Genomic DNA, 21,321 nt, shown 5'->3' with positions numbered 1-21,321 from the left:
CTTCCATCCTTCTTTTTCTTTCCCTTTTTAGGAGGTTTTTTCCTTCATCTTCTTCTAATTTCAAGAGTTTTTGTATAAAAAATGCTTTTTTTTCCCTTACTCTTCCCTTGTTTCGCTCAATATCATTGACATTGTCTTTCTTTGTCCTCATTTATTCCTTTTTTCCCCTTCCTACTCTATCTTGGGATATTTTATACACTTTTTTTAACTTCTTTTTCTTCCATCGGGAAAAATCCTATACATCAAAAATAAGAGAAAAGGAGAGAAACGAAGGGGTTTGAGAAGAGGAAGAAGTAGCTACGGCACTAAAAATTCAGTTATGACAATGTCAATGATATTAAGCGTTAAAATGTAGTTATGGAGTTGGTGGGTTACTCCGATGAAGAACTCAAAAAGTTGCACGACCTACTTATCGGTAATGAAGTACTACGTCGAAGGTTTAGAGCAAAGAGAGAGAGAGAACGACCGGCGTATGATAGGAGACTCTTTAATCGAACATTGATGTCATAAGATTATATATCAATTGATATTAGGTCACTTAATTTTTCTTTAAATTTGTATTAGATTTTAGTAGAATATTTGACATTGATTTTTCTTTAGTAGTATGTTGATGAGTATTTATAGAGTGTTCTGCTTTGAAATATTGTGATTGATGTTTATGACATGCTTTGTTTTAAAGCAAGATCATGCATACGATGATAACTATTAATATTACTATGAAATGGATGAGGCAGTAGGGTCCACTTATTTTGATGATCTAAACCACTTTTTTAGCGTTCTACATTATAGATAGGGATTTGCTAGGGACTATCGCAAAAAGGTATTTCGGCATTTCGCGGACCGGTTGTTGCATGAGAGAGCAGCCACATAGGTACATTTTCAACAGATTTTGTCTTATTCACTTAATTCATATCACGTCGCTGCTCTCTCGTGCAACAGCCTGCCCACGAAATGCCTTATGGCATGGTCCCTAGCAAATCCCGTAAAACGAATGGTTTAAAGAGTTATTCATTTACCCCCTACTGTGTATGTATAGTCTTGGAACACTAGAAATCAAATACCCTCCAAGTTTACCATGTACATTGGAACAACTAAAATTAAATCGAGGGTAAACCAAATACAAAGTTAGTAGATTACTACAAAATGGTTTCTTTGAATTGGAATACCAACTTGAATTTACCCTCACTCTGTCAGACCCCTGATAAAAATTCTTTGGGGTTGTCAGTTCCTCCCCCTTGATTCCATTCCTTTTTATTCAACCAAAATCAGGGGTGTAAACGAGCCGAGCTTGGCCAGGCTCGGCTCGGCTCGGTTAGGCTCGGCGCGGCTCGCGAGCCTTACCGAGCTCGGGTTATATTATGTTCACACCCCCTCATCTTCCCTGGACAGCCCTACTAGTGTAATTTGACTACCTTTTTACACTATGGGGGTGGTCCTAGTAACAAATGGGGTTCCAAAAATGAAGTGACATATTTTGCCCCCCCTTTCACTCCCTGGACAACCCTTTTAATGTATAAATTAATATATAATATATATATTTAAATATATTAAATTCTTAACGACCTTAACGAGTCGAGCCGAGCCGAGCCTGGCCTAAATTGGGCTCGGCTCATTAAGCTTAACGAGCCTGGCGAGCCGGCTCGGCTCGTTAAGGATTCGAGCCGAGCTCGAGCGAGCCTCCGAGCCCGAGCCAAAATTGACACCCTTAAACCAAATGCAAGAATGGAGTGTGATCGGAATCAGATACCGATTCCAGTTCCAGATCTTGGCAATCCAAACGCACCCTAAAACAACAAGCAATATGGGCAGACGCAAAAGTTTGCGGGTGAAGTTGTGATAGCAAGAAAGAGAGAAGAGAGAGGAGATGGAGTCCAAGGGTACTGAGACTGAAAGCATCGTTTCAAAGAGAAATAAAGCTATGGTTTATGCTCTCTGCAAACACCTCTCTTTGGATCCTGTAAGCACCAAAATCCCCCCAAAATCTCTCAGTATTCCTTCAATTCATTGATTATTTCATCCGTTTAAGCATATGTTTTATATAATTTGTTTGAACTCTCATTGCTAATTTCCATGGGTTCTCATCAATTTCACCATTTTTCTAATCGTGTCTTCGTTTTTGTTCGTTGAAATGTGTTCATTTGCTACCAATACCAGTTTCTTGAACTGGGTCTTTTGATATTGATTGGGTGAGGAATGAAAGTGAACTTTTAGTTTTATTTGGTTGCATATATGTGAAAATTCTCCAGGCAAAAACTCATGTTTCTGTTGCTGTCTACTGCATGTTGCAGTATGTACATTTAATTGGGTCACTCATATGGGTTTAATGAATCAATCTCGTTTCTCTTAAATTTTTTAGGGTTTAGGGTTTTGGGTTTATGGTTGAGATATAATTGCTGTTTATCCGTCCACTGACATGAGAACATGGCTGTTTTTCCAGAGGGTATCATTGCCTAGATGAAATGGCGATGCGTCCTGTTCTAATTGGTTCTTGTGGAATTGAAATTTTCTGCTAGACGCCTAGTACTCTTGTGATTTCAATAATAACCCCAATTAGCAATCCGAAACATATCCATTGCCTAGTGAGTGGATATAATTGCATCATTTAGTAAGTGAGAGTTTTCCAAGAAGATAATGGCCTCCAAAAGCCTTTACCACTGAATATCTTGTAACTGTACATAGTGCATTTGTTTTTCTTCTGTAAATTTTAAGTTACAACCTCATATGAGAATATTGAAGAATAAATGAAACCACTCAATAGGCAAAGTTAGACAATACACAACAGTGGCCTTATAATGCATTCTTTATACAAATATACAGATGCCTCTACTTCATTACCCTATCTTTGGCTATGATACACACACTGTTATGTGTAATTTCTTATGTTGTATGTGGGGTGGGTTAGTACATAGTAGTGGGTATGTGTTTTAGTGTAATGGCCATTAGTTGTGGCTAATGTGTTTAGGGTAGTGGGAGTTAGTTATGATGTGTCTTGTTAGTGGGTAAGTGTGCTTATGATTTGGCACCCCCTCTTGCTTGTATTTATGTAGTAGCAATTCAATGAAAAGAAGAAGATAATTTTACAACAAAGGAAAAATTTGTTCTAGGAGAATCATGGTTCCTCTTGAATCGAGCCATTAGGAGGTCCGGTTGCCTCGAATCAACCTCTTTCCCTTCTCTATTTCTATAATTTCCTTGTTTATTTGTGTTATGGCCAATTAGGCACGTAACACACACACACATATGTATATACCACTCAAACGGCAAAGGTTCACCAGTGCACAACAGCGACCTTAGAATGCATTATTTATATACAGAAGCATCTATCATTACCCTATCTTTGGCAATGATACACACACACACACATATACACATACGCATATATGAGCTTATTTATATATAAATGCAGTTTATGCGTAATTAAATGCAGTTCAATGCATGGATAGAAATTCTTAGAATTTTGGACAAATGATATTACTAACAAGTGTCTGTTTTAGATAATTACAGACCTGTAAGAACTGAGAATGTAGTTTTGGGAATGTTGTCATATGCTTTATAGTAAAAAAAAAAAAAATCAAATGTTTTGTAGTCATACCCACCAAATAGTAAGAGATTCATCAGAATTCTAAGTAACCATTAAATTGTTTCTGCTGGCCGGTTTGAATCCTGCAAGCCCGTGGTTTTGTTTGCAATTGGAGGTGATTGTTAGTTCCATTTTTTAGTCTGTACTTACTAATAATCTAGATTTTATGTTGATATTGCAATCTGGGTGCTGAATTGTGAGACTAATCTGTGCAGAAAAACTTCTCAAGCGAAAGCTCTACTCAGGATGACATTAAGAGCTTGTTTCTGAACATTTTGCAGTTATCAGAAAATGGGGTCATTCTAGAAAACAAGGATGAGGTAATTTTAGTTATTCAGTTGTTGGATTATTCTTTTTCTTTTTTTTTGGGAATGATAGGTTGGATTATTCTATTCTTCTAACGTTATCTCACATATCATTGCATTTTACTATTTCAATTTTTGCTATAGGTGATGAACTGGGTAGAATTCGCTGAAAGTTTTCCCACAGAAGGTGAAACATGTCATGCAATGCTTAAAGAATTTAATGAAAAATTGACCCAAAGATCTGTTCTTTTGGGTTATGGACTCAAGCCCTCAGAAGTGGATATTGTAGTATTTTCAGCCCTACATTTTTTTGTGGTATGTGATGCCCACCTTTCATATTAATTCTTAGTTTAAAATTGTTTCAAGCTTTGATTTTGCAACTCCAGGATGAATTCTGCATTTATGTAAGTTGAAGATGATAAACATATTATCATTAAAAAAAAGATGATAAGCATATTTTCAGGTTCCATTGTCCAAAAATAAATAAATAAATCATAATTTCTGGTTGGTCATGTTGGTAGATAGTATTGTAAAAGCTTCTTGGCACACCTCTTATCAAAACTATAGTCATGCCCAAACATGTATCCTTCTGATTAGACAATTTTTTAAGTTACAATGTCAATAGTTATAAGATAATTATTAGAGAAAAGTTGATGACGTAAGTTAGGGAAGTCTTGATCCTATGTGTTAAACTGCGTCAATAAATGAGAGTTCGAGTCTCGGCATTTTTTTATGTGAAAGCCATTTCTTTGTGCAGCCATATCACCATTTACATGAAGGAAAGAAATATACATCTAGAAGCTTATAGTTTTTCAAACTGTAGTCTAATAAAGCATGTATGACTGTAATTAATATTTTTGGTAACTGCTCAGCTTAAACTTATTTAAAGTTTTGACACCAATAGTAGAGTTTCTCTTTAGTCTTTTTCTTTTTTGCAAATTAAATAGAAGGTTTTGTTAAAGTGGGAAGTATCAAGAGTGAAAAGATTTAATAGCATACTTTTATGTAGTCTTTTTAGTCATTTTGTGTTGATATTTGTATCAGTTGTCTACATTCATTAATTAGATTTAAAAAAAAAAATGGAATTTGATTATTGCTGTCTCTCATCATATATATATATATATATTAATATATATATATATATATATAGAGAGAGAGAGAGAGAGAGAGAGAGAGAGAGAGAGAGAGAGAGAGAACTGTTGGTGCGCTTAAGCTCACCATTTTTTTGGTGCGCTTAAGTTGTTATAACGCCTCCGATTCATTTAAATGTTTGGGTCCCGCTTAAGCGCACCAATAGGAGGCGTTATAACAACTTAAGTGCACCAAAAAAATGGTGCGCTTAAGCTCACCAACAGTTTTCTCATATATATATATATATATATATATATATAGAGGAAAATGATTGTGAGCTTGAAGCTCATATTGCTTATATGAGCTTGAGGGCCCAAACACATGTGGGCCCACATTGTTAGGATGATCTAAAGCATTCATTTGAAAGGTCCTTACATAGATAGCACGTGTACAAAAAATCTGCTCCATAGGATCATCCTAACCCATCCAAAAGTGGAGGGCAAAATGGACAGACACTGTTTGCCACAAATCTGCCCATTTTTGCCCTCTGCTTTTGGACGGGTTAGGATGATCCAATGGAGCTGATTTTTGGTACACACCCTATCTATGATGGGGCCTTGCAAATGAATGGCTTGGATCACCACAAAAAATGTGGGACCCATGTGTTTGGGCCCTCAAGCTCATATAAGCTATATGAGCTTCAATCTCACAATCATTTTCCTCATATATATATATATATATATATATATATATATATATATATATATGCAGTATATCATCATGATCACCTTGTATATTTGTTGTCTGAGATTCAAGTATTCAACTCTTTACAGAATATCCACTTATTGAGTTATTATGGGAAAAGCCCTCTATGCGAGCTAGGTTAGGAAATCTACGACACATTTAGTTCTAGACTATTGATGATTACCTTTATAGTGTGGAGTATATGTTGAAATTCCTTACTCAGGGTTATTATACTCTCATCTCCTGCCTAATCTGCGACATGTCATTCATGCAACACACGGTGGAGACCACACTACCTATAGGGTGCAAACTTGATTCCTATTTCTGCCATTATGTAAACAACCAGTTTCATAGGTGACTTAGGTGTTCTGGACAACCCTTTCTTTGTATATGTATATATTTTTTGAAATGGGACAACCCTTCTTTACTTTGTAACGTGGACAAAACTTGTTAATTTCTACTAAGGCATGCAGAATCAAGGCTATGGATGATTTGATCAGGCCAATTGCACACTTTAGAAAGCCGTTTGGATGAAGCCAATTCATTATGTACTTGGGGAAGATTTCATGATGAGTAAACTATGACTCGTTTAGTCTGTGCAATTGGTTTATCTAATCATGAATAGATGGGTATGCTCTTGCATTGTTTATCTTCCATTGTATTATCGAGTGTTTCTTTTGGACTTTGTAAGTAATTTTATGGAAGTATTTGTTTGCTTAGTTTTATTTTCTTTTGATTATTACTTGAAATATTGTTATCTACCCAAAAAAAGTTAAACTGCTAATTAGATAAAGCAAGTTTGCATAAGGGATGAGTGGAAATAACGAGGCGAGTCAAGGTTTGAGTGTGTTGCTTGCATTGAGTCAAAGTTCACTAGTGGTGTAGTCATGCGGGTCTAGGGTATCATGTGGAGATTTGCTATGTTTTTGTGCTCCTTGATTGGAGATATGGTTCAACCATATAAATATGTATGCCACCCAAAATTAGCAAACAAGAAAAGCCTTTCTCTCATGTTTTCTATTGTGAAGATAGGTCCGTGTGTCCGTGGATCTTATACATCTTTATTTTTAAGAATGGCTCTTATCATCCGTTTTTGAATAGGGTTATGAACGACTTATTGTTAAAAAGTCCCCGGTGTACTAATACACAATCCTTTTGGTGGTTCCAACTTATCTATTTTATTGTCTATGACAACATTTACACGTGATCCTGATCTTTGTTCATTTTCAATGATAAACATTTTAAATGAGTGCTTTTGGACGTTTAGGGTGTGTTCGGCAAGGCTTCCCATTCTCTCCCAAGAATTTGGGTGGAAACGGGATAATGAGAATTTTCATAAGCGGATTATAGTCGCTTTGAAAAATCTCATTATTCCGTATATCCTAGCAGCAAAAAAGTCGGAATCTAAAGAATCGGGCCTTAAGTGGGTTGGTTTACCGAACATCATGAAACGGGATATATGGGATTTCTCATTCACCGCACCCTAAAAACACGCCCTTACAATTGGGCCATACAATTTCTTTTGAATCCGGATCAAACTTTATTAAATGAACCAAAGGAAACAAAGAAATACAAAGATCAATGAACCTCGACCGAGATGGTCAAGGCAAAACACAACACAATTAGAGAAGCTGAACAAGTCACCTTGCACTCGATTCCCACTTTGGCAACTGTCGATTAAATGACAAAAGTCCTAACTGCCCTTACAACAGAAGGAAAGGTCCTTTCGCTAAAGAATCTTCCATGTGGGCGCTCCTTCTTCATTCTCGTGTCAAATTAGCTGTGGGCTTTGGAGTTGGGTCCTTGATGTCTTCTCTAGTACATCTTGGGCTGTTTTTGATTCCTATCAAAACTACTTCTTTTATTGCTCGACCCTATTTTGGGTTTTTGGGTTCACTTCCTTTCAGTATTCTTTCATGAAAGTATGAAGCATATAGACTTTGGAATCTGCCTTAACCAGAAGTTTAAAGAAGTAGTAGTTTATGCCACATTCCTAACTCAGAGGAAAAGTGAAAAAGGTATAAGAGATAACTCCCATTCTTTTCTTCTTGAAACCTTAAAGTATAAGAGAGAGTAATTGCTATTGCTTCTGTAAATGACCTATAAATATAGCTTAATTAATCTATTCTTGGACTAATTTTTGACTGTTCTGGAGTTGTGCTTCACGTGCAGAGCCATCTTTCAAATTTGGAAAAGCAAAAGTTTCCAAATGTGTTGCGATGGATGGATTACATTCAGGTTTGTAGATGTAAATCTTGAACTTTTCATGTATTTCTAGTTCAACATCTTTTGCTTGAGCTCATTGAATAATACATTGCTTAAGAAAGTGCACAATTCCCTTCATTGGTATGAAGTAAACCCACTTGGGTGCTAGGCAAAATATTTGATTGCAACAATATATATATATATATAAGAGAGAGAGAGAGAGAGAGAGAGAGAGAGAGAGAGAGAGAGAGAGAGAGAGGAAAGTGTTTCTAAGCACATGCTTAGATAAGCTTATCTAAGCACATGCTCAAAAACACATGTGGCCCACATTTTTTGGGGGATCCAAAGCTTTCATTTGGAAGGCCCTTCCATGGATAGGGTGTGTACCAAAAATCAGCCCTATGGGATCATCCTAACCCTGCCATTTGTGGAGGGGAAAATGGGCAGAAACATGGACACACAGTGTCTGTCCATTTTCCACTCCAACTTTGATTGGGTTAGGATGATCCTATTGGGCTGATTTTTGGTACACCCCCTATCCATGGAAGGGCCTTCCAAATGACTTTGGATCCCCCAAAAAATGTGGGCCACATGTGTTTTTGAGCATGTACTTAGATAAGTTTATCTAAGCACGTGCTTAGAAACACTTTTCTCATATATATATATATATATATATATATATATATATATATATAGAGAGAGAGAGAGAGAGAGAGAGAGAGAGAGAGAGAAAGAGAGAAAACGGTTCCTACACATATGTGTAGATAAGTTATCTACACACTAGCTTAAAATACAGTGGGGGCCACATTATTTGGGTGATCCAAACCATTCATTTTTAAGGCCCTCACATAGATAGGGCCTACACAAAAAATCAGATCCGTAGGATCATCCTAACCATTCGAACTGTGGAGGCAAAAAATGGACTAATTTGTAAAGGTTTAAAGACATCCATTTTACCTCCACAAATCGTAGGGTTGGGATGATCCTATGGATCTGATTTTTTTGTAGACACCCTATCTATGTGAGGGCCTTTAAAATGGATGGCTTGGATCACCCAAACAATGTGGGCCCCCACTGTATTTTAAGCTAGTGTTTAGAGAACTCTCTACACATGTGTAGGAACCGTTTTCTCATATATATATATATAATTTCTAGGACTGGTCTTCTACTCATAATTTCTACAACAAGATATTTATTTGTTATAATTTCTTGTGTGGGGTTATTATTTGTACCTTGTTTTTTCTACTCTTCCTATTGAATTCATTTTGACTAGATCACTCAGAGAAAAATGTTACCGGATTATAGCAGTAATCCGGGGTTTTAACGTCATTTCCTCTTGAAACTCTTTAATAGCCATGGTGAGATCCTTAAAGATAGTTACGTAGTGAACTCTCTCCATTCTGATTCGTTTCGTGTGTATTTGATTCTTTGCTTATTGTAGTTGAAATATATTCTTCTTCTTCTTCTTTTTTTGAATGGTTGAAATATATTCTTCATCCTGTTAACATTGAATATCTGTTGTTTACCATTTTTAATGGCTACTGTATTTACCTCATGTCTTTCGCCTATCAGGTCACCAATAGTAAAAATTAATCTATCTGGTACTGGTAAAAGTAATTTATGCTTCCATCGTTTCCTATTTTGAACTGATATTATTTTTCATGATTAGGACCGTATCTGTGCCTTCATTTTTTGTTTTATACTGTCGCAGTCAGAAGAATCTTGAGGAGCATTTTCATTGGAATTTCTCAATAAAGTAAAATTATTTTACTGTTTGTGGTTTTCAGAGTTAAAAATCCATTGTTTCTTTCATTGGTTCTCTAGAGGACTCCTTTGATTTTAAATGAACAACCACTATCTTCTCGTCAATGGGATCATTATTGGGTTCCATGGACTGAAAGTTTCTTCATATATTGTTATTTATATGTATATGTATATAACTAAATAACTATATATATATATGGTATCATCAACAACCACTTATAAAATGATTAGTATTGTTGTTGTGAACTTCCAAGTGTTCTTGTTTCCAATTGTCCGTGTGGTTACCAAGGAGTCGTCTTGTGACATTGCTTTTGTGTCTCTTGTTCGTATGTGTAGAACAAAGAAGACTTCGGTGAATTATTTGAGATAATTTTGGTGGAGAAGCCTAAATTCGAGTTTCATGTAAGTAATCTCTGTCTTTTTTTTTGAATGATAAGTAATCTCTATGTCATAATGCTAGTTTGTTGCTAAAATGTGTTCAATCACTTGCTGAATGGGCGAATTAGGTGCCACTGTGGCACTTCTATGCTTGCCGTCAAGTATTTTACACACTTCAAATGGTATCTCTGAACTTTCATTTCCCAATCTTTATTGAGCCATCATCCTTGTACTTAATTGCTGGTGCTGACATCAATTTTTGGCCAAGTAAATGTTATTCATCATCATCCATTGATGAAGTGCTCCGTTTCGGGTTTTGAAATGAACTCTTGGTATTGACACGGGAATTATTCTGAAATGAGTGTTTTGGAGTTACAGACTAAGAAGGGTATTTCAGAAGTATTCTGTTCAAAAGAATAATGAAAAATATTATTCTTAGATGTTTTTAAGTTTGGAAATTTCTTTAAAGATTTTCAGATTTTGGGTTTCTTGTTGAGATATTATTAGAAAACCTCTTTGGAAAATAAACTAAACAAACATGCAAAAGAAAAGTACAATATGGATTTTAGAAATTACTAGATAAACATAAATAACATTGTAATCTTGTACCATTAAAAAAAATAAAATAAAAAATAAACATTGAAATCTTGTGAAAATATTGGGATAGTTTCACATATAATGTGAACATGTCGAAAATCTTCAGAACTCTCGAGAAGTTTTCATTTTTTGAAAATGCTTCTCATTTTTTTTAGTATTAGGAGATTTTCAAAATATAAGTGGTATTTGTCTTCTCTGTTCATAAGAAATTGCTTTTTATACATATGAAAATCCTCATGGTTCTAGGATTTTTGTTTTCTCTCTTGATTCGTTTTGCAGGTCTCAAAAAGTGTAAATAAGTTAGAAGTGGATCCGAACTCAAAAAGAAGTGTTCCGGCCTCAAAGAATACAGATAAGTTAGAAGTGGGTTCAACGTCAAACACAAGTGCTTCTGAGGTAATCTGTTTGTCAAGTTGTTCTGCAATTCTTACTTTGTACTCTTAAGATATATTCATGGTTTTAATTTTTGGCAGATCGGTTGGGACCGAAATTTCGGATTTCAAAAAAATATTATTTTTCCAAAATTGCCGAAATAATAAAATAATATTTTTTTCTTACTGGATTTCGGCCAAGGCTGAAACCAAAATTTAAATCCATGTATATATTTGCCTGATTTTTGAATGAAAAGGCAGTGGTAAAGGGAAAAGGGTGAGCAACAATAACCAACAGGTCAACATAATATTCAACACTAGCCAGCACATTAACTGATTAATTGTAAGTTGTGAACATGATATGGACTGTCTTGAGAAAAAAAAATCAATAATTTATATTTTAAAAAGAAGAAAGATAACGAAAGGTAGTAATCAAGAGAAACACAACAAAGGTTATATAATAGTTAGAACTAAAGGTCTCAATCCTCTGTTGCGCACACACACAAAAAAGAAAAATGTCTTAGTCAAGATAAAGTTGATGGTCAAAAAGAAAAAGTCTTAATCAAGCTAAAGTTGCTGATAAAAAAGAAAAGTCTTAATCAATCTAAAGTCACAATCATCTCTCTCGTTTTTAATGTGGCAATAGTCATGTGTCTGAGTCTCTCAAATTGTTCAAGCTAAACTTTCTGATCAAAAAATGGGAAAAAAAAAAAGAAAAGGAAAAATAAAAGAAAGGAAGGCAAAATGAACCCTTGGAGTATTTTTCTGCTCTGAATAACACAGTGAGGTTTCTGTATACCAATCAAAAGATGGGTAGTTTTGAGTTTTTATTCCCTTTTTTTAACTCACATTTGTTTCTCTTACTGGTTGGGGCCACACATACCAGTGCATATGATATTGAAGGTATAGGAGATTACATTGCAATTTATTACTTATTTATGTTTTGACAGTCTAACTAGAAGAGGTGTCTTTCACTGACAGACATAATGTAATGGCTATATAAAGTTAGCAAATGAAGATCTATCTTAGTTCTTAGTTCGGTGTTCAGATTTTAGCACATAATTGTTTAGAAGCACTAACCAAATAATAGTGGAAGACCTTAAATTTTCCCAGATTAGTTTTTTGGACCTTTTAATACTGGAAGGCAACTCCATTAACATTTTTAGATGGTTTTCTTTTAAAGAATTTCTTTGTAGAAACGTACTGACATATTGGATGAATCTGAGACCTAAGGCTTGCCCTCAAGGTTTCACTCCACTACATTCAGAGGAGGATAATGAAATAATAGATTTATGGCTAAGATGGTATTATTATGTCATCTCTGATTCCCTTCGCCTAGTTTTCCCTTTTTAATTTGTCTTTTTGATACTTTTTTGGGTGCGTGCGTGCGCGTGCTCTATTTGAGATTCCTTTGATCAATAAAGTTCCCCTTAACCTCAATTCAACTCAACAAAGCCTTTGTCCCAAGCTAGTTGGGGTCGGCTAAAACTCGATTGCTTGAAAACCTGACACTCCGTGTAAAACAACATTTTGGGGTTACATAACAGATGCTATTTTTTTCCTCTTTCGTACATATACACAATCGTTTTAAAAATCATATTTTTTGAGGAATGATCAGTATGTGTTACCGAAATGAGAAAACTAACCCTGGAAAATTTCTATATCTGTTTTTCCTTTCATACCTTTTGGAGTTTTGTACACCAACATACTCTGAGAGCACGGCTTAAAATTTCGGTTTCGGTACCTGTTTCGGACCCCTGAAATTTCGAAATTTTGACCGAAATTCCAAAATTTTGTAACATTTCTTTCTTTTTAAAAAAAAAATAAAATTACATTTTCTCGAAATTTTGGCCGAAATTTGGTAAAGGCCGAAATTTGAAATTTCGCCAAATTTCGGTTTCAGTCCCCACTGAAATCCGAAATTTAAAACCACGTCTGAGAGAGATTTAACTCCTTAATATTTCCGTTTCTACTTTCATTATATTAAGTCGGTCTGGATTTTATGTTTTTCAATTTTTAATTTATTCGCATAATGTCTACTTGCTTACAAAAGTCTCTTGGTTTCTTGAGAAACTTAAGAAAAAGGAGGCAATAGATAGTAAATCCACTGTGGAGAAGAAGAAAATATCTGAAAAAGTATCCGAGGAGAAGAAGAAAGTATCTGAAAAAGTAGCCGTTGAAAAGGACACAGAAGCTAGTGTTAGTGTCCTTAATATACAGGTTGGTGTTATTCGCAAAGCTTGGAAGCATCCGTCTGCTGACAGGTATGTATGAAAACTTTCTTGTTCTTTTTCATCTTTTGGATCTGTCCTATTAGTTTTTATGATTTCATAAATCCTACAGTTTACTTGTTGAGGAGATAGATTTGGGAGATGGTAACTTGCGTCAAGTTGTCAGTGGTCTCGCAAAGTATTGCTCCCCAGAAAAGCTAATGGTAAGAATGGTAGTCAAGCTCTTTGCAAATGCATATGCTTGTTTTAAATACTGACATCACATAAGTGCTATTTATCAAAATATTTTCTTCATTATGTCAAGTACTCAACTTAGGGTAGTGGAGGAACAAAGTTGTTGACTGATAAGTCTGTCAATATCTGGGTTTAGCTTCTCCATTTCTGTATGCAAGAGAGGACCCACCATAAGGGTGCGTGCCACCGTGCCAGTATTTTTACTCCACTGGATTTGCAATAAATTCCTTTTTTAACAATAAAAAATTCATTGCAAATCTAATAGTACTTGAAGCAAAACCATTGAAAAAAGGTCTAAAGCCGACTTTTGTTGTTGAATTAGTAACTAGAAACGATGGTAGCTGGTCATTGTTAATTATATTATGGAGTGTGTAGTTCATAGAGTCATTTGAAAGACTGTAATCCATGCATGCAGAACCGTCGTGTGGCGCTTGTGGCAAATGTGAAGCCTGGAAAGCTGCGGGATGTGATGTCAGCTGGATTGGTATGTCTATAAGTCATACTGGCCATCTTTATTCGTCCTAATTCTTTTCAACTCTCTCTCTCTCTCTCTCTCTCTCATTGTGTGTGTGTGTGTGTGTGTTTTCTTACAATTCTGATATGTGATATCCCTCTTGATTTTGAAAACTAAGTTACTGCCTGCAAAATCCAATTGAGCGTTGGTCCAATGTTCTAAAAATTGGCTTAAATTGGACATGAGTTGGTTTGAGTTTAACTTGGATGAGTTAATGAAAAACTTACCAGTTTTATAAACAATAGGTTGATTTAATCATCCTTATAATATATTAGGTAATGGTTTCTGAGCTCAAGCTATATGTGTGTGTGTTACAAACTTACAATCATGTAATGGAATGGGCCCATTATGTTTTAGATGAGATATATAAAGGGAGAAAGGTGGTTGGGTTTTCCTATTGAAAACCCTAAGAACTTCTTCTCCACTATTCTCCTCTATTCATTTCACTTCTTCCATCCCTTTCCCTCAATGATTCATATAGTATTAGAGCAATTGATCTGAACCTGTTCTTCTCTCTCTTTTTCTCGCCGTTGTGTCCTTAAACCTTTATTTTTTTCCCCAGATCTTTAAGAGTTGCAATTTGATTGATGCTCTATTCTAGTCTTCTTTTCTTTGTGCAACAAGCTTATTAGTTGGTTGAGATACATGCTGATGTGAAGGCGTATGGAAAAGTTTTTCCTTCTCCCTGTCTTGGGCTTGCGTGTTACTGCCCTATGCTGACACCAGTCTGGTTCATGGGGCTTGCTCCCAAATTTGGTAAATGTTGTTGCATGTAAGTCTTTCGTTTCTGCGTGTTGTTAAATGTTCCGGTTCCGTTGTTGCGAAGATTTCAGGTTTCGGTATGCATTTCGGCCATGCAGGAAATGGAAACATGTCGGTTTCGACTGAAATTTTTTGTTGAAATCCTTGAATATTACGGAAATGTATGGGAACGTATGCAAATCATGGACATTTAAGATGAAAGTTAAAGTACTAGAATAAGTACAAATACACACTAACTTTCAAAAAAAGAGTACAAATACCCTAAAAAACCATCACATAAGTAAAAAAACACCCATAATAGTTAACATGGAACAAATATTGTCGTGTATGTATGATAATTCAGTACATACTGCATTTCATATTCAATTCCTGTAAATATCTTTATATTATACATACACCAACATTTAATTCATATCACCTTTGAAAAAACATTTAATTGATATTAATATTTATACATAATAAACACACCACATTTCGATGCTTATCATGTTTTAGATGAGATGCCTATAAAGGGAGAAAAGCTATGGGGTTTTCGTATTGAAAAACCTTATGAATTTCTTCTCCATTATTCTTCTCTCTCCGTTTTTTTCTTCCTGTTTTCCTCCATGATTCACAATATATATATACCAAAAGCTTCCTAGTTGGGTAGGAAGCTCGCTTTCATGGAAGCTTGCTCTGGAAGCTAATTTTTTTTCCTTCCCAAATTTAGGGAAAGTGGGCTTCCTACACACTTCCTATTAATGAGGAGTACGCTTCCTAGTTAGGTGATTATTTTGTCCTAAAAAGTTGTTTTCCCCTTCTGGTAACGTTGACAAGTGTATTTAAAAAGTGATTGTATTTAAAACTTTAAAAACTCGACTTAATTTTCAAATAAAACTTATGTGGATCTGTTTCAAAAAATTTAACATTATTCATGATACGTTTTGCCCATGACATCCATTGATATGAAGTAGACTTTGATTCACTAACCATGAAGTAGATTCTTGTCCCTTGATGGCCAATGGCTGATCTTAGTTTACATTTTTCTTTCAGGAATGAACTTGCAAGTAGTAATCTTTATTCTTTTCTGCAAGTAGTTTACATTTTTCTTTGAGGAATGAAAAAAAATTGCAAATTTATTGACCCCTTTCAACATACATGATAAACTAGAAACCATTTACAGCCATGAAACTCCTTCTGCTTCCATTTTTTTAGTCAATTTTACCATTCATGTGTGTTTCTGTAAAGTAGGACTCAATTGCAATAGTTTTATGTAGGATTTATCTTCAAATAGCTGTAAAAATTGTGGGATTGTATCACCATTGGTACTTCTGATCCATTTGGCTTTCAGGTCTTATGTGCTTCTAATCAAGATCATACTGTTGTGGAGCCTTTACTTCCTCCAGAAGGGGCTATACTTGGAGAGCGTGTTTTATTTTCAGGGTATGTGTACAAAGGCATGGCTTTATATCTCACGTCATAGCCAACAGGGTGTAATCCTTTACTAAGAATTTGCTAATACAACTTTTCACAACTTTACAAAATATGGCCAAAGAACTTGTGACAATAGGCAAGCGTGTTGGCACTTGCCAGTATTCTTAAATCCTATCACTTTGGCAAAGTTCATTTGAATAGGCTCTTGGGTTTAGTGAATGCATTAATTTAATTACTAGATTTGTTGGACAAAGAGGCACCAATTATAACCAAAGGGAACCAGTAATAATATTCAATTATTTTCATCTCGCTGTTTTATGCGTTCTAGATTGTAGTAAGATAACACTTTATTCCATTCTAGGTTTGACGGGAAGCCAGAAGATGTTTTAAACCCTAAAAAGAAACAGCTGGAGAAGATCACACCAGTATGTATTGATTTCCCATTGACATGTTATGGGTCTTTTGTTTCATTTATCTTTGAAGAATACCTCCTTGATTATAGAAACGGTGTTAGTTTTTGTTGATGTAAAGCCAAATTGACTTGTTGCAATTCTTCCCTGTAAAGTGGATGGACATCTATTTGGTCTCGTGAGGGTTTTAGTCATGGTTTTAAATTTCTACTGAAACAGAAATGAAACAAAACGACCGAAATGTTTCCATTTACATCCCCACTGAAACACATAACGAAACTGAAATGCATATCTAATACAAAATCGTAACTGTATTAGTAGTATACTTCATCACTTTGTCATATAATTATATTTATAGTAATTACATGGGGAATTTGTTGTATTTATTATGTATAAATATTTATATGAATTACATGTGAAATGTAGTATGTATTGAATTATCAGTTATGCGCACAATGCATGTCACTAGGTGTTCGATGTTAAACCATTATGAATGGTTGTCTTGCTTAGGTGATGGTTATTTTGTGCTTATTCTCGCATTTCCTGGAGTGTCATCTTAAAAATCTATCATTTGCGTATGTTTTCATACATTTTCTTGATTTTACAGATTTTCACCAAAATTTCCAACCGAAACCAATATATTTCCTTCTCCGTGACGACGGAAATCGAAACTAAAACCAAAATTTAAAACCTTGGTTTCAATATATTTCCAATTCCAGCCATGGAAACAAAACCAGGATTGACTTTACTAACACCTGCTATTGTAGCATCTGTTACCATCTTTCTTTGGATATGGTTTGAATGATGCATCCTCATATATGTCATGATGGGTCTTTCATGGATGCAGCATCTTTACACCGACGACAAGGGTGTGGCAACATACAAAGGAATACCATTCATGACATCTTCCGGCACATGCACATCTTCCATCCCCAATGCATCCATCAAGTGAACATGGTAATGGTGCTTACCGTTCTGTCTTCATTTTGTCTGAACAGTTTACGTTCGTGAGAAGCAGACAGTGTCACTGTTTTTCAGTTTAACCATGAAATAGTCGGCCTCCTTTCAAGCTCGATGTTTGGTTTTTCTTTTGAGTTTTGGTTTCTGTTTTCTTGGTAGCTGGGGGAACTCATGGAACCGTGGTTCGTGACATTCAATAGGTCATGCCATGCATGTAATGGGTTCATCAGACATGCATGGTGAGTTGCATGCCCATAACATCCATTGGTATGAAGCAGACTCTGATTCACTGACCATGAAGTGGATTTTTGTCCCTTGGTAGCCAATGGCTGCTCTTTTCGGAGTCATTTCTTCTCTCTATCATTTGAGAGAGGAAAACCTGTAACCATGAGTATATTTAAATGTGATATTTCTTCACATAAAATAGGTATACTCTTTGATCTCTTTCTGGGTTTTGGTTAGAAACTCCCTTCTCATAAAAGTGACTCCAAAGTTTCTTCCAAACCAGCTTTGAAATGTTTCTCATTTCTAATAAACTCAAAACTTTATTGCACTTGTTTTTTTTTTGATTTGAAACTTTATTCAACACTTACCTAAGTTTACAATAGATTGTGGGAGATGATTTCAGCACAACTATGTTTTGATACATGCGCTCATGTATCTTGTCTTTTAGCATTTAATTGTCAGGTAAGTGCTTTATGGGGACAGTAAAAACCCTTTTACAGCTCTTTAAATATAAAAAAGACAAGAAACATGAGTGTCTTGTATCCAAACATGTTTGTGTTGAAATCATTTCCCTAGATTATAATCTTCCAGTTTTCTCGTTTTAGCATATCATATCTGCTTTAGCATTTAACATTACAGTCTATTTCATTTTTTGGTTGCTTCGGGGTGTGGGGGTGGGGGGTTGATATTTGCAGTCCCTTATCTTGATATTGGCACCCTTCTCTTTATTTTAAGCTTTCCTCAATTTGCGGGCTGTTGAAAGAGTACGAAAATCGAAGGTTTAGATTTTCTAAATGTTATCCTAAGTGAGGCTTGATTGATAAAGAGCCTAGAGTCATTCATCTTGGTGCCATTTACCCAGCCTTATGAACCCGTTTAGATCAACGGATCAGATCGCGCAAATGAGGCAGAGATAGGGCCCAATTAGTGTCTTTTACGAAGGAATGCAAAATTGCCTTTATTTTTCAGCATTTTTTCCGTTTGTAAATGTATGGTGATTCAGATCGTTCATTTGGTGGGCCTCATTGTGATTCAATCATGTCCACCCAAAAAGTTCACTGATTGGATATAATCTTGATCATCCAATCAATTATAATTAAAAAATTGGGCACCCATCAAACTTTAATATGCAAAGATGATTTTCCATCCATGGTATGAAGTCTAGAAATAAGATTTCCCTGTTCAAGGAAAGTCCTTGACTGTAAAAAAATGGTTGAACCACCAATGAAGGAAAACTAGCATTCTTAATGTACAAAAATTTACTCACATGTACCAATGAAGGAACAAATATAATTTTGCTATGAGGACTTGTTGATCTGTTTTTGTAGGAGTTCTGAAGAAACTTTTCGTATACATCCAATACCTTCAATAAAAAAATTCAAGAGAAGATTATTCTTATCGTTATTGACTTGCATATATTTTCCTAATCACCCTTAAATAAAAGTCACTTACATTATTACTGAGGTATCTTCTGCGCCTCCACAGGCATACTAAGTCGTCAACAAATATCGCTATACCTTCTTCCTTCATGATACAACGACTGCAAAATGTTATAATTGTTAGAAAATGACACAACTACAAGCAAAACAAGGTTATACATTAAGCATCTACTTTAACAATTTTTTAATCAATTCAGTCCTCCTATCCTTCCCATTCTCCTCCTCTTCTTTTTCCTCCTCTTTCTTATCTTGTTTATTCTCCTCCTCCATCTCCTTAACTTTCTCCTCATCTTTGTCCTCCTCTCTCACCTCCTCTTTCTTCTCTTGTTTATTCTCCTCCTCCATCTCCTTAACTTTCTCCTCATCTTTGTCCTCCTCTCTCACCTCCTCTTTCTTCCCATTCTTCTTCTTCCTTAGTAGCTTCCTCTTTTGGGGTAAAAGTGGTCCGTAGGGGCTGATCACGATGTAGCTCGGGTTCCTATTGCGTGCTTCCATCTTCACGCATCTCTCAATGCTCCCTACTTCCTTTTTTTGGTCATTATTCCTTTTACTCCTCTCCCTCCTATCAGGAATGGTAACAGTACATGTTGTTTCTTTCCTCTCCTCCTCTTTTTTCTCTTCTACCTTCTCTTTTACCTCCTCTTTCTCCTCTTCTTCCATCTCTTTCTCCTCCACTGCCTCAAGCCAGTCGAAGTGTCCTGCGCCTATTCTTCTTCGGCTTCTTCAACTTCTTCGTCTTCTTCCAAAATAAGTGTTCTTACTTTTTCTAACATTTTTCTCCATCTCTCCTTCTCCCTTTGAAAGTCATCCCTCTCTTTTCTAAGTGCCTCCTTTGCCTTTCTTATCCCCATCCACGATATCCTCTTCCTTTCATCCTTTCCACCCTCCTCATCCTCACTATCCCCATCTCTCTCTATGTCTTCATCCATATCAAGGTTGGGCAATGTTGAGGTTGTAGGGGAGTGCCCCAATATTTCTTGCCCCTCTATTGAAGCCGTTTATGCGGGTTCCTACCATACAAATAAAGCAAACGATGATGAGTTTCTAAACATTAATCAATAACAAAAATTGATATGCTATATTGGGATACCTGATCGTTTATATATTCTACTTCCTCCTCTCCTAGCGTCAGTGCGACCACCACCTGATGATTGAATATGTTAATTCCTCAATAAGAAATTACAATTGATATAATCGGGTATCTAGTTTTATGTCTCACCTGAGATTCCTCTATTTTTTTACTCTCAAGGTTACCTCATATTGGACGAGATTTTTCTTGCATATAATATACAAATGTATATTAGCTGAAAACAATCCGGGTAGAATCAGTGAGGAAGGACTTGATGGCTAGGAACATAACAGAAAACATGACCTTGGATAAGAGAGAATGGAAGAAAATGATCCATGTAGATGAACCTAACTAGTGTCAGGATTAAACTTAGTCAATTTGAGCTGGGTAGATTCTTTCACCGTCTTCATGGAAATTTGCGTAAGGATTCTTAAGCTAACCCTAACTAGTTTGGGACAAAAGCTTAGTTGAGTTGAGTTGAGTATAATATACAAATCCAAAATGCCAATGTATACTTCGCACGGGTACAAAGTAAAATTTAAGAACAAACGAATACATCAATAACTAATATCATTAATTTATTGTGATATTTTTTGTTATATTTTCCTGATAAAATAAAAAAAATGCAGATCTCTTTTTTTTTTCCCAGAATCTCAACAAAAATTTAGGATTTTATAATTTTATCGAAAGATCGCAAAAACCGCCATATTTAAAGTAAAATTAAATAAAGTGAATTGTATAAAATGACATTTATTAGGCAATTTCGCATAAAGCCATTTCACTACTGCATGAAAGAACAACCGTGAAATGGATTTATGCGAAATTGCCTTGCAAATCCCGTGTAAAATAAAGAGTTGGTAATGTGGGTGCTTAAGAAGGAAGAAAAAGAAAATTAGAACACAAGAACACAACTTAGAGAAGAAGAAGAAAATGGGAGCAAAACTCAACCCAATTGATATTCCATCAATTACATAAGTTTATCAACATTCAAAATCCCCTCTAAAGATGGTTTCTAACTCTGTAAATAAAATAAAACCAAAGAAAATTCG

General features: G+C 35.4%; 1 protein-coding gene across 4 annotated transcripts; it reads left to right on the top strand.

Moving 5' to 3' along the window:
• Nucleotides 1–1,790: 1,790 nt before the first annotated feature.
• LOC143848612 (Nucleic acid-binding, OB-fold-like protein) lies at nucleotides 1,791–17,983 on the top strand. 4 transcript variants are annotated; one of them, XM_077357588.1, is made up of 13 exons: nucleotides 1,795–1,957; nucleotides 3,796–3,900; nucleotides 4,030–4,200; nucleotides 7,873–7,938; nucleotides 10,006–10,071; nucleotides 10,924–11,040; nucleotides 13,095–13,279; nucleotides 13,359–13,449; nucleotides 13,896–13,964; nucleotides 16,087–16,178; nucleotides 16,531–16,594; nucleotides 17,427–17,536; nucleotides 17,699–17,983. In XM_077357588.1, the coding sequence occupies exons 1-12, from the start codon at nucleotides 1,865–1,867 to the stop codon at nucleotides 17,529–17,531; spliced, it is 1,224 nt and encodes a 407-aa protein (XP_077213703.1). In that variant the 5' UTR covers nucleotides 1,795–1,864; the 3' UTR covers nucleotides 17,532–17,536; nucleotides 17,699–17,983. The 4 variants fall into 4 exon arrangements, 3 of the variants coding, with proteins under 3 accessions (XP_077213704.1, XP_077213703.1, XP_077213702.1); XR_013235428.1 differs by lacking the exon at nucleotides 16,531–16,594 and having other exon boundaries at nucleotides 1,791–1,957; XM_077357587.1 differs by lacking the exon at nucleotides 17,699–17,983 and having other exon boundaries at nucleotides 1,796–1,957; nucleotides 17,427–17,654.
• The last annotated feature ends 3,338 nt before the right edge of the window (nucleotides 17,984–21,321 follow it).

The sequence above is a fragment of the Tasmannia lanceolata genome, unplaced genomic scaffold (assembly GCF_043159265.1).
Source record: "Tasmannia lanceolata isolate RefF3 unplaced genomic scaffold, GAP_Taslan_0.1 ptg000016l, whole genome shotgun sequence".
NCBI classification, from domain to species: Eukaryota; Viridiplantae; Streptophyta; class Magnoliopsida; order Canellales; family Winteraceae; genus Tasmannia; species Tasmannia lanceolata.
The sequence above is the reverse complement of the archived record's forward strand: the minus strand, read 5'-3'. Positions and strand labels throughout refer to the sequence as shown.